Source organism: Perognathus longimembris, chromosome 3 (assembly GCF_023159225.1).
Source record: "Perognathus longimembris pacificus isolate PPM17 chromosome 3, ASM2315922v1, whole genome shotgun sequence".
NCBI lineage: Eukaryota > Metazoa > Chordata > Mammalia > Rodentia > Heteromyidae > Perognathus > Perognathus longimembris.
This window is the reverse complement of record NC_063163.1, coordinates 19,153,554-19,165,613: the sequence shown is the minus strand read 5'-3', so window position 1 is coordinate 19,165,613 and position 12,060 is coordinate 19,153,554. Positions and strand designations below refer to the sequence as shown.

General features: G+C 48.3%; 1 protein-coding gene across 1 annotated transcript; it reads right to left on the bottom strand.

The window, feature by feature from the left end:
- Positions 1–2,005: 2,005 nt before the first annotated feature.
- Positions 2,006–6,439, bottom strand: Spry2 (sprouty RTK signaling antagonist 2). The gene is made up of 2 exons (XM_048341187.1): positions 5,962–6,439; positions 2,006–3,123 (listed from the first exon to the last, which is right to left on the bottom strand). The coding sequence occupies exon 2, from the start codon at positions 3,070–3,072 to the stop codon at positions 2,125–2,127; it is 948 nt and encodes a 315-aa protein (XP_048197144.1). The 5' UTR covers positions 3,073–3,123; positions 5,962–6,439; the 3' UTR covers positions 2,006–2,124.
- Between the last annotated feature and the right edge of the window lie 5,621 nt (positions 6,440–12,060).

Sequence of the window (12,060 nt, the reverse complement as noted above, 5' to 3'; positions counted from 1 at the left end):
CATTTGTTAACAGAACTTGAGACTGCGTACACATACTCCCTAGAAACTTTGAATCTGAAAATTTCTCTGCCACAAAAATCTCTTATCAATGCATGTGGCAGTTCTGATGAATTAAGCTCATTAGTCACAATGTTTACACTTTACCTATCTTCAGAACTATAAGAAACCTTGCCTCACTTGTCAATATTCTAAGTCTTTTCAAGATTACCAGAGTGAAATTTGAGGACAACTCAACATCTAGTGTCCCAAAGTTAAGTGTAAAAGTAAATAATCACTAAATAAACCTCATCAGAGGAACTAAACATTCTGGGGTGGTGAGGAGGCTACATGGTTCCTTGAAAGCCTATTTTAAAAAACAAAACAGAAGACAACCTGTACTAAGACCTCTTAACCTCAGAGTACAGGAAACAAGAGATTAAGCAATAATGGCAGGTAAATCATTTCCTAGACTTCCGGTGATTCTTGGCAGCCTAAGGTTGTGCTTTTGGAAAAGAGTCATCAGTCACAAAGTGACTAATCAAGTGACTTAAGAAAACCCAATATTTGTCAGGATAGACTTGTAGCAGCTTGCTGTCTTTGTTCCCCAAAAGACAACTTTAAATACTGACTTTTGGCCATACTGCATCTTTTACCCAGAGCAAAATTTAACTATTTCCTACATGACTTGAAGTCTGAGATCTAAGTTTTGTTAAACTGGAGCTATAAATGGAAGCCCAGTACCTGATGAAATGTCATACAAAATTACACACAAGTTATCTTTTCTAACACAAGGAATTGGTGTGACAGTGATAAACTTGTCTGTCTAAAACAAAGCCTAGAAAAAGGAAAGCAATACAGCTTATCAGCTCAAAGCTATTATACATAAATAATCTATGTTGCACTAAACCCGTTCCTCTAGTTTTGACTTACGTTCACTGTATGCATTCTTAATGCTATGTATTCATATTTTTTAAAATGTCTAGTTGTTAATCCTTTGGGAACATCTCCTAGATAAGTCAGCTCGGGGGTAGAGAGGAAACTCATATAACCAAGGCCAAAGGCAACTCAACAGAAAAGCAGAGGAAGAATGGGCAGTGATGGAGCCCAAACAAACTCAAGAATTAACACAGACCAGAGTCAATATTCAGCCATTTCTCCTAGAAGAGGCAACATTATCTCTGAAAACTCACAAATAGTCCACCTGACATTTAAAGCAGCAATCCTAAGAATCAGACTATCAAGTGAAACCTTCATTAAAATTCTAGCCACGGCATAAAACAATGTGAGTTCTTGCCCTTGGAAAAAAAACACAGGTCAAATAAGACAAAACAAGCTCAGTTTAATTTCAAACGTTAATATATTTTCTATTTTATATTGAACATATGCATCTGGAAGCCCCCTCATTTGCAGCAACTATCACATCCTGATAAAAGGGGCAAGATTTATAAGATGCCTCTTAAAATAAATATTCTTTTTTATAAAATAATAAAACTTCAAATAAATATACTTTACACTAAACAATATGTTGAAAAATTAGAAAATAAAGGTTGAATTTTACTGTAACTGTACAATATACATGAAGTCCAAAGGGAAATCAGAGTCTTACAATAAAGGCTTTCTGTAAGGCAAAATACAATCTAAAAACATACTGATTGATTCACATTCTTCCGAATGTACAACATATTAGTATAATATTTTGTGACTGTGCCACATAGAATGGCACAAACTTGTTTTTTTCACAGTTGCAAATATTATTGTATATACAAAAATATAGCACATTATCTCTGGAGAAAACCATGGGGGGAGGTCATATGCTAATTTACAAATTCTGCAAGGCCTATTCACAAAAACAACTTTGCCTAGGAGTGTCTGTTGCTTTAGCTTATGCAATATGTGGGTCACCAAGTTCTGTACCCCTTACTTTTAGCTCCACTAGCTGAGTTCTAACAAGCCTATCAGTTTAAATGGCACACAGACAAAAAAGCATCTCACTGCAAACATCCCAAATTTCTACTAACAGTGCCAAGATTACAACTGTTAAGTTGGTTGCATATGTGTGTTAAAGGAAAAAAAAAAAAAAGGAAAACAAGCAAACAAAAACCACGAACACAATCCCTATTATTGTAATACTCTGGATTAATAATGCTATGTTGGCTTTTCAAAGTTCCTGGGGGGGACAGTAGGAACTTTACAGCAAACTGTGTTTGAGTTTTTACACCGGCATCCAGGCCTGTTAACTCGGTCATAACACCCCTGGCACAATTTAAGGCAACCCTTGGCTGGAAGGTAACACCATAAACAAGGCAAAAAGAGGGACATGACACCCATGGCCGACCATCGCGTACAACAGTGAGACTGGCTGCAGGAGCAGGGATTGTCAGCACAGTTGTCCTCATCATCGTTAGAGCAGTGATAGAAGAGGCCTTTCACACAGCACACACAAGTCCCGTAGTCAATCACGTTCTGGGCTGAGCAAAGGCACTGCTTGTCGCAGATCCAGTCTGATGGCAGGGGCCTTGGGTAGGTGCATTCCTTACATTTGCACTTGCCACAGTCCTCACACCTGTAGGCATGCAGGCCCAAATCTTCCTTGCTCAGTGGCTTCAGCTCACCTGGCTTGAGCTCAGATTTGGGTTGCACCCGGATGATGCCATCTGCACCAGGCCCCGAGGAGAAGGACGACCCTAGCAGTCTCTGTTCAGAGGAGCTGCTGCTGGTACTTGTCCTTGTGCTGCTCCGAGACCCTGAACTGACGGTGCTGATGGACCTAGACAGAGGGGCTCTCGTGGAAGAATGGACCTGCGAGTGCTGGAGCCTGGGAGGCTGACGGTGCTCAGGCAGCCCATGGAGTCTCTCATGCTTGTGCTGGGTGGAAGGGCGAGGAGCAGGTTTGAGCCCAGGTCGTGGGACCACTGTAGGCCCCTCGGTGTACTCATTGGTGTTCCGAATGGCTCTGATCTGATCCAGAGACAACACATGTACCTGCTGGGCGAGGGCATCTCTGGGGTCAGGGTCCCCACGCTGCCGGCCACTGTCACGGGATGTCTGCAGCAAGGGCTGGGAGCCGTTGCCACTCTGAGCTCTGGCCTCCATCAGGTCTTGTTAGTGTGTTCACTCCGGCAGGCTTAGAACACATCTGAACTCCTGGGGAAAACCAACAGGAAAGAGAATGTTTATAATCTAAGATCTCTACCATGCTCTCTGCATTGATTCTTCCAATTCCCACACCACACAGGATTTGAAATGGGAGGCCAGTAGAGAGGTATTAGAACAGCCATATGATTCAGGCATGTAGTTAGAAGTCAAGATCATGGCTGAGCACTGACAATTCTGTAATCCAATGATCGGAAGTGACACAAAGCTGATCTTTGTCTGAATCACTTAAGTAACAATCCCTTATTCAAATAAACACACATTTGGGTTCAGTAAAAATTTCAAGAAAGTAAGGTTGGAATTTAGTATTACTACCAACATTTTTTACAAGATAAAATGCCTTTAAATAAGGTAAGAGCATTCTGAGTCTGCCTTCAGATCATATACTTGCACTGTGACTCATCTAGTATTCTGTAGCTTTTTCAAGTTCATTAGGAAGACATGTTAAAAAACGAAGAGTGTATTTTTTTCTTTTAAAAATAATGTATTTTTACCCAAGGACACTTATAAAGTTAGCCATTTAAAATAACTCTATGGAAGAACAAAGTTACAGGATTAAAAACAAATCATTTCAAATCCTATTAGGTATCAAAAGCAGATTAAAGCCACCTTACACAACAAGACAAGAACAGATTTTCACTTCTCAACAACCCGAGAATGAAAATGCTGCCTAGTATGACAGCCCAGGGCACCTTGAAGCTCAAACGTGGCTCCTTCCTCGGTTTAAAAATACAGAATGGCAAAATCTTAACCCATCTTCCCGGTTGGAAAATTAATAGCCAGAGACCTATGAAAAGCCCACCGTAAGAACCAAAATACAGTTCAAACAATTCAAGGGTCATTGTCCAGAGTTAATTCTTCGGATTGCAGTCACTCTTAAGGTTTCAAAACTTCCCAAACTTTCAGAAAAAGAAAGAAGAGAAAGTCAAACAGGCAAAGGTGAAGCTTTATCCAGTCTCGGATTTTGAGAATGGGGGTGGGGGCACCAGGAAGAAGGCAGGTGACAAACGCCTTCCAAATCGGAGCCAGGCAGGCTGGAAACCGGATCTCCTCACCTCGGAACAGACAAACGCGGCTGCACTTGGCATTCGCTGCCTTTATCTGCTCTATCTGCGCCCCAACACCGTCCCCAGCAGGTGGGGCACAGCCAAGAGGCCTCCCCCCAACCCGGGGGGAGGGGACCTCTTCCCGGTCCAGGGGCCAACCTGGCCCCACGCGCGCGATCCGCAGGCGCACCAGTGGTGTGTCACGAAAACTCACGCGCGCACCCCCCCCCCAGCCTCCACACACCCCCACCTCCTGGGCTACAAGGACCCCCCCCAACTCCGGAAAGGCGCTTTCCAGCCCCAAGAGGGAGCCACTCCGAGGCCCCCCAGCCCCGCAGGGTCACGCAGCCCACCACTACCACCAGGCGCTGATCTACAAAGGCCCTGGGACTTCCGGCACAGGTTTCCAATACCCCCCCAACACATACACCCCGCGAAGAAAACCTGGGCCTGGGATGCGCACGGACGGACACACGGGTCAAACGCCACGCGCGCAGCGACTCCACGGTGCAACCCCGACCGACCCGGCGAGCACTGTCTATAATCTTTTAGATCCTGAGGAAAGTGAGAGAGAGTAAAAATAAAGCAAAATCCTTAAAGTGAAAGGAAACACTGCCTTCTCCGGAGTCTCGCTGCACACACGCCCGGCGTGCAGGACCCAGATCACCGGCTGCAAAACTTCACGCGCAGATCTGCTCGCCGTGGAAAGTAGCAGCACTGAGAGGGGACGGTGGGGTGTGCAAAAAGTGACTTTGCCCATCCCTGGCCTCCTTGGCACTCCCCACGCCACTCCCCTGCACTCGGCCAGTTCTCCCACCGCTTGGAGAGTGCTTTGAAACCCCCATTAAGAACTGTGTGTGATCGGACTAAGGATTAGGGAGAAAGGACTTCAGCACTAGGGTGGGGCAAACCGACACAGAAACCGCTTTGTAAAAAATAAAACAAAAACGCACAAGATTCCAAGTCGAAAACACAGTAACACACACGCACGCACAAGCCTTCGTTTGCCACCTACTTTTAGGTAATGGAAAAAACGATCGCGACCACTTGATGACTTTCTTCCTGTGGGAAGGTCAGCCTGGGAATCCAAAAAAATAAAATAAAAATAAAATAAAGCGTGACCTAGGCCGACCACGGAGAACGGAAAAAAAGAGAGAGAGAAAGCCGCACTTCCGAACCGCAGAGCCGGCGCCGGGCTGGGCGGCGCTCCCACCCGCACTGGGCTAGACAGTGCACACCACTCTTCTCACCCGCGAGGTCTCCGGCCAGGGGTGAGGTGACCAACCCCGTCCCCCAACTTCAGTAGCGCCCCCGCCTCACTCCAGGTTAAGCTCCCCTACAATGTTTTCCTCTCACCGGGAAGGGACAGGTTAGCGTTGCAAGCCTTCTGCAAGGACGACCTGGAGAACAGGGTGGTATCTCCCCCCCCCCCCATCCTCTGTCAGCGCCAAACTCGCGACCCATGTAGAGGTGGCTGACAAAAATCCAGACGAGGTGGTCTCTCCCCAATAGCGAGAGCGCGTGGGGTCGCCAGCTGGGGACCCTACAAGGGGGGCACACAGGGCTCTAGACCCCCGCCCAGGCAGACCGAGCCCGGGCTCCCGGCGAAGCAGATTCCCCGCCAGCAACCTGGATCCCCTCCACCCTGTCTCCCTAGGAAGCCGGTGTGCGTGTGTGTGTGTGCAGGGGACAGGCGTACCCCACTCCCAGCCCGGCTGCACATACTCCATGTTGCCCGCCCTGCGCCTGCCAAGGCTCCACTAGAAACCCGAACGCGCCTCACCGTGATCGCGGCTCTGCACACCCTCTCCTCTGGATTCTCTTCCTGCGAGGTGCAAGTAAATCCAGCTTCGATGCAAACTTTTTAAATTTAAGACAAAACTGTCTTCTCTTTTCCAAATTGTGCTTCAGTCCAACTTCTGAGCAATCGGTGGAAGAACAAAATTCGGAGCCAGGTCCTCCCCCCCCGTGGTGGAACACACTCGGGGGCTCGGACGACCCCCTCTTCCAGAAGCGCACGCCGAGTATTTCCTCTGGTTATTTTTTCCTTTTTTATTTTTTCCTCCCTCAATGCACAAGAGGCCGAAGCGCCCACCGCGAGTCTCTCTCTTTTTTTTTTTTTCCCGACAGAAGAGGCGAAGGAGCCGAGAAACGGCCTTTTTACAAAGCAGCTCCAGGCAGCGCCAGGTCGCCGAGCGGTGGCGGCCCCGGTGGCGTCGGGAGCGCGGCGCCGCGAGCCGAGCCGGGCCGGGCGGCGCGGGGGCCTGGGCGCTGCGCGCTCCGCCGGCCCCGGTGCTCCGCTCGCGCTGCGGCGCGCAGCTCTCGGTGGGGCAGACTGGGCGGTGTGGAGGCGCGGCGGCGAGGCCGAGGCGGGGGCGGCGGGGGCGGGGGCGGAGGAGGAGGAAGAGGAGGAGGGTGCGGGGCCCGGCCGGGGGTGGGGGGGTGGGGGCTCGCCGTTGGCCTGCGCCCTCGCCTTTCCGGAGGAGGCTGGGAGCTGTGCGGCGGCCGCGGCAGCAGTAAATGGCGTCATGTGGATCCGAGGCGGAACAGAGCAGTTGTTGTCCCAGAGGATATATCGCATCCGGTCCCCGCTCATTGGCTCGGCGGGGCTACATTCACTCGCGCTCCAGCGCCCGCCGGCGCTCCGAGCCGCAGGAGGCATTCAAAAGGGCAGCCGCGCCGCCCCGCGCGTCCCCCCGGCGGGTCCTGCCGCCCGGGCGCCGTCACGCGGGGGCCCCCCGCCCGCCTGCCCGCCCGCGGGGCCGCGCCGGCCAGTGCCGGGGTCAGTTTATCTAGTTTCAAGGAAACCCTGACCTTAAGGTTTCCCCCGCCGAGGCCACGAGGACCGAAGCCCCTCAGGGCTGGGGAGGGCTGGACTTGGGGAAACTTTCTCCTGGCCATCGGGAAATGGCAACGCAGGTTTCCAATGAATCCCGGGCCGGGCAACAACTAGTTGCAGGTTTTAGACTTTAGGCAGCATCCATTTCAAGTCGACTTCATCCTTCCCCCACCCCCCTTGTCTGCTTCCCCCCCCCCCTTCCCTCCCTCCCCAACGCGGAGGGGGAGGAGGGGGCGGGGAGCCGGCGCGGGGGGGGGGCGGGAGGAGGGAAAGGAAAAGGGGAGCGGGAAGTGAGGTGGGAGGGCTATTGGTTTATTCTTTGTCTACTGGATTAACCCGATTATACACCAGGCACTGGCACCGACCGCCTCCCCCACCTTCCGAGCCTTGTACGGGAGGAACGGAATGCAGATTCGGTTTCAAGTCCCTTCTGCTCTTGCTCAGATGAGCGTTTGATTGGGTCCGTGTCTGTAGTTTCTCGGTTTATTAGAAGAATTTTTCTTTTAAGGAGGGTTATCTGTGGGAGATTGTTTTTATTTATTTTTGAACGATTCTCTTTGGCTGGCTCGACCCAGTCAGTAGCTGAAGGGGAACTCTCCGCTCGGAGCCTTTTAAACGCGTGCAGCAGCGCGCGCACACACACACACACACACACACACACAGACGTGATTGCTCGGGGCGACCCGGTACACTTCCGAAATGGGCGGGGGAGGGGAGGCTCGCGCTCCCAACGCAGAATTCCTCCAGCAATCATCCTGGTGTGTTTTTTTTTTTCCGGGGGGGGGGGGAAGTGAAGGTAGGGCGCACTCGGGTCACCAAGACTTTACCCAAGAAGTTCCCACCGTCCAGGTGGAAAGGGGGGCTGTATTTTCCTGCTAGAGAAGTGTGGACGCTTCGCTCCGCGGGGTACGCGGACGGAGCAACGTGCCTGCACGTGGGAGCTCCAGGGAGAAATTAGGATGCAGACGCGGGGCGGAGAGAGCGTTCTAGCCGGTACTGGCCGAAGGAATGCTTTTTACTTTATAGGGAAATACCTGTTGGTAGGGTCAAAATTCTTACACAGCACCTGCGATTTTTTTTTTCTTTTTCCCCAGTCGAGGTCAGGGCTATTAAAACACGGCGCTAGGAAAACGTGGTGCTTGGATATTCCTCCAGCTCTAGCACCGCAGCCTTTTCGTGGTTACCCCGGCTCAGCTGCCTACTCGCCGCCTCAGGCTCTCAAAGTCCCCCGGCGCGTTCCTGCCCTCGCTGCGCTCGCTCTCTTCACCCTCCCCACGTTCCTCCAGGATTCGCCGTCGTCCCGGGGCTAGGAAGCCAAGAGATGGCAGAGGAAGTAGCATGTATGATTTCCGGACCCGGGGCTACTATTCTCCTACCCCTCGGGCGAGGGTGGAGAAGGTTATATCGGCCAAACTGGCCGCGTTCCGGGAACTGCGGGTCCGGGACAGCTGGGCCTCGCTCCGGCTGCCGCTGCTGGCTCGTCCTCGGAATCCATTGAGGTTCCCAGGAGCGCAGGCGCCACTAACGCTGCCGACGCGTCCGGCCACCAGGGGGCGCGCGCCCGGCGCGGGGCCGGAGCTGCTGGCGAGCTGGTGGGACTGACTTCCACACGTGTGCTCCGGGCTGGCTGGTTTAAAGTGAATTTTTTTTTTTTAAGAGAGATTTATAATCCTAACGGCGAAGGCAGTAGTTTTACCCGAGCCGCCCCCCCCCCCCGCATTTTCTTGGATACACTGAGCTTTGAACGCGTGGTGGAATTGGAAAGGAACCCCAGCTTTTACCAAGGGTAAAGGCATGGTGATCAAAGCTAGGTGTTGCAAGGCGTGTCGGGAAAAGTGCTGGCTGCTGTCAGGCCAGCTTGTCACCTGCATCCGCCAGGTGAAAGCAGCGCCCTCTCCTCACCTCCCTGAGGAGGTGGGGGCTGCCCCGGGGAGAAGAGGTGCATCAGGTGGATGTTTCTTGTGCTCAGTCTACAGAAAACTTTGCAATGATCTTGTTAAAGGAGCAAAGCATAAAATGCAATTTAAATTAGAGCGCCTTGTATTTCTGTTGAGTCAATGGGGGAAGAATCTAGGAATTTCCATTCGACTTCCATAAAGTAGAAAAAAGTTTAGGTAATCTAGCCCTCCACCCCTGCCCACCCACTCAGCCTCTAGTTTACATATAACATGTAACTTAAGAGTAATCACAAGTATCTGGTGGATTCTAATAGTCTTTATTTTACTTAAGGAAATGTTACTTTTAGTGCATAGAGTACATTGTACAAACATTATACAAACAAATCCCGTTTGTGTACGTGTGTTGGGGAGATCTTGAATGCAACTAGTATGGCTCAAGTTACTTTCTCAAAATTAGGATTCATTTTGGGAGATAATTCAGAATGATGATAGAGCTTAGTAAAACTTTCAAATGAAGACCGTCTTTTAATTGTGGAAAATTCAAGGAAAAGAACTTTAATATCAAAACAGGTTGTGCCACTTGTCAAATGCTGAAAAATATGGAATTCATAAAAACCCATACTGTACTAAGTTCTCAGGACTCCGTCAAGTACCTTGCTTTCCCTGTCCTAGCCAGAAAACAGGACACAGCCATACACTTGCAGTTTCCCATCCTTCTTTTTATTTTCCGTACTGGTGTGTTTGTATTCATTTTTATTTTGGAGGGCTGGGGTAGTACTGGGGTTTGAGGACCTTTCACTCCTAAGGCCAGGTGCTCTACCCCTTGAGCCACAACTCCAGTCCTCAAGTTGTTTGTTTGCATTATCTAAACATGTTAATTTTGCCCAGAAGGCAATGGAGGTGACATCGTAACCTTGTGTCTGTACTAGTAGTGGCTGAGTTTTAACTCTTATTTTTAGGATTGCATTTTCCAGTAAGTGAAGTGAACTATATATATGTTGCAACAAGAGCATAGCTTTAAACAAGTCTCCATCTTGTTTGAAGAAAGCACTAGACCACACTGGATTCAGTTCTGGTTTGGGTTCAATCCTGGATCTGACCATCTTGCAAAGCCATGAGGTATTGTGGAGACAATGAATATTTTGTTAGTTCTTTTGCCAAAGCAACATATTTACGTATTCATATTTGAAGGTTGTGTACATTGCTTTCCTGGATAACAGTTGGAGACTTTCAACCATTATAGTAGTAAAACAAGGAAGCAACGTCTTCCCCCATTCGATTTTCAGTACATTCTAGTAGTAAAATTTCTTTTTGTTAGGACTTTGCAAGGACCTTCCAGAAACAAAGGACTTTGTAATCTTGGACTTTTTGATTTGTCAGCCACAGCTGTTATCATTTTACCTTTTGAATTGCATTGATTCCTCCTCTTCCTTGATTTTGCCTCTGGGAGGGAGTTGGGAGTGGCTGTAATAAAGATGCAGAGGAATTTGAAATAGACCACTAGAGGTCTTATCTAGATTGCTTGGGGGACTGGAAACTGTTTATCTCTGGATCTAACCTCCTTTGTAGACATCCTTTATCCCTCCCTAACTAGAGAAAAGATCTGGGGTGATTCCAGGGTGGTAGGCAAGGTTTTTGATGTGTAACCATGAACCAGAAGTTTCTGTGGATCCAGCATTTTTCAGTGTTGTTCGGCTAGAATCCATCTGTGGTTTCAGTTTGTTAATCAGTGAATATTCCTGCTACATTTAATGCAAAGTCAGATGAAGGAACAGAATGTCTCCACAGGCTAACATGATTCATATTCTCCCCCCTCCTCCCTCCTTTCCTCCCTCCTTCCCTCTCTCCTCTGCTGCGACTGAGTTTGAACTCAGGACCTGGGCACTGTTTCTTAACTTTTTCCCTCAAGGCTGATGTTTTACTAGTGAGGCACACCTCCACTTCTGCATTTTTGCTGTTTAATTGGATTAAGGGTCTTATGGATTTTTTTTTTTTTTAACCCCAGCTGGCTTTGAACTGTTATCCTCAGATCTCAGCTCCATAACACTTAGGATTACAGGCCTGAGCCACTGGCACCTGGCTACTTTTCTTCATTGATTTTTATTAGTATATTCCTTCCTTGGCCTGAAGAACAAATTACTCCTTTGTAGGATTTAGTGCAAAGAAAATTGAATGGGGGAAGACATTGCTTCCTTGTTTTGCCATTCCTAGGTTTGTGTTTCTATGTGTTTTTAACATTTGATCTTCTGTTTGGAAACTGTTATCTTTTTAAAACCATGATGCTAAAGTCTCACCTAAAAGAAAGTCTTGAATTGAAATGAGTGTTTGGATATTACTGGCCATGTTTAGCAGCGGTAGGAAGGTTTTAGCATTTGAATAAATAGGGTGTTTTAGTTTTATACTTTCCATTATGTGAACACTTGGTCATAAGGGCACAGGAAGTTCAAACTGTTCTCTAAGGAAGATGTAACCAAACAGATTCCACCCAGGCCATTCTTAGGATGCAGATACCACAGTACAGAGGCTACCAGCCAGCTCTGAATTAATCTCAGTTAATGGGTCAAGTCTAAATTTGTTCACTTTGTAAATGGAATATGATGGCGTGCAGGTTTAGTTGGTTCTTTTGGGCAGGAAATGCTTTGAAGTTACAGGGAGTCATTTGAAAATATCGAAGCATTATAAAAACAGCTTTAACAAAACAGCTTTTGAGTACATGCATGTATTAGATATAATTCTATTAGATCCAGTCTATATCAGAGCTAGCTGCCTTAAAGGATTTTTTTATTTTGTTTTGTTTTGTTGAGCCTGGAATGAAAATAGATTTTTTTCCATGGCTTAATTAAACATGTCCTAAATTTGTGTGTGTGAGCATGTGTTTCTCTCTCTCTCTCTCTCTTCTTTACTATGTCATTCCTACCCCCAATCAAGCCTCAAATTAGGGGGCTCATATTTGTTTGAGTTGTTTATGACTAGCACTCTTACCTTTCTCTTGCCCCCAGCCCAACTTTTAGCTGACTAAACAGGCTTTAAACTTGTAATTCTAGTGGCACAGGCCTACTATCTCATTTGTCAAAAACAAAGAGTCTGGTGCCAGTGGCTCATGCCTGTCAGCTACTCTGGAGGCTAAGATCTGAGGAACACAGTT

What these genes read in the sequence shown, in the direction of transcription:
- Spry2 (XM_048341187.1), bottom strand. Translation starts at nt 3,072, where the DNA reads ATGGAGGCCAGAGCTCAGAGTGGCAACGGCTCCCAGCCCTTGCTGCAG.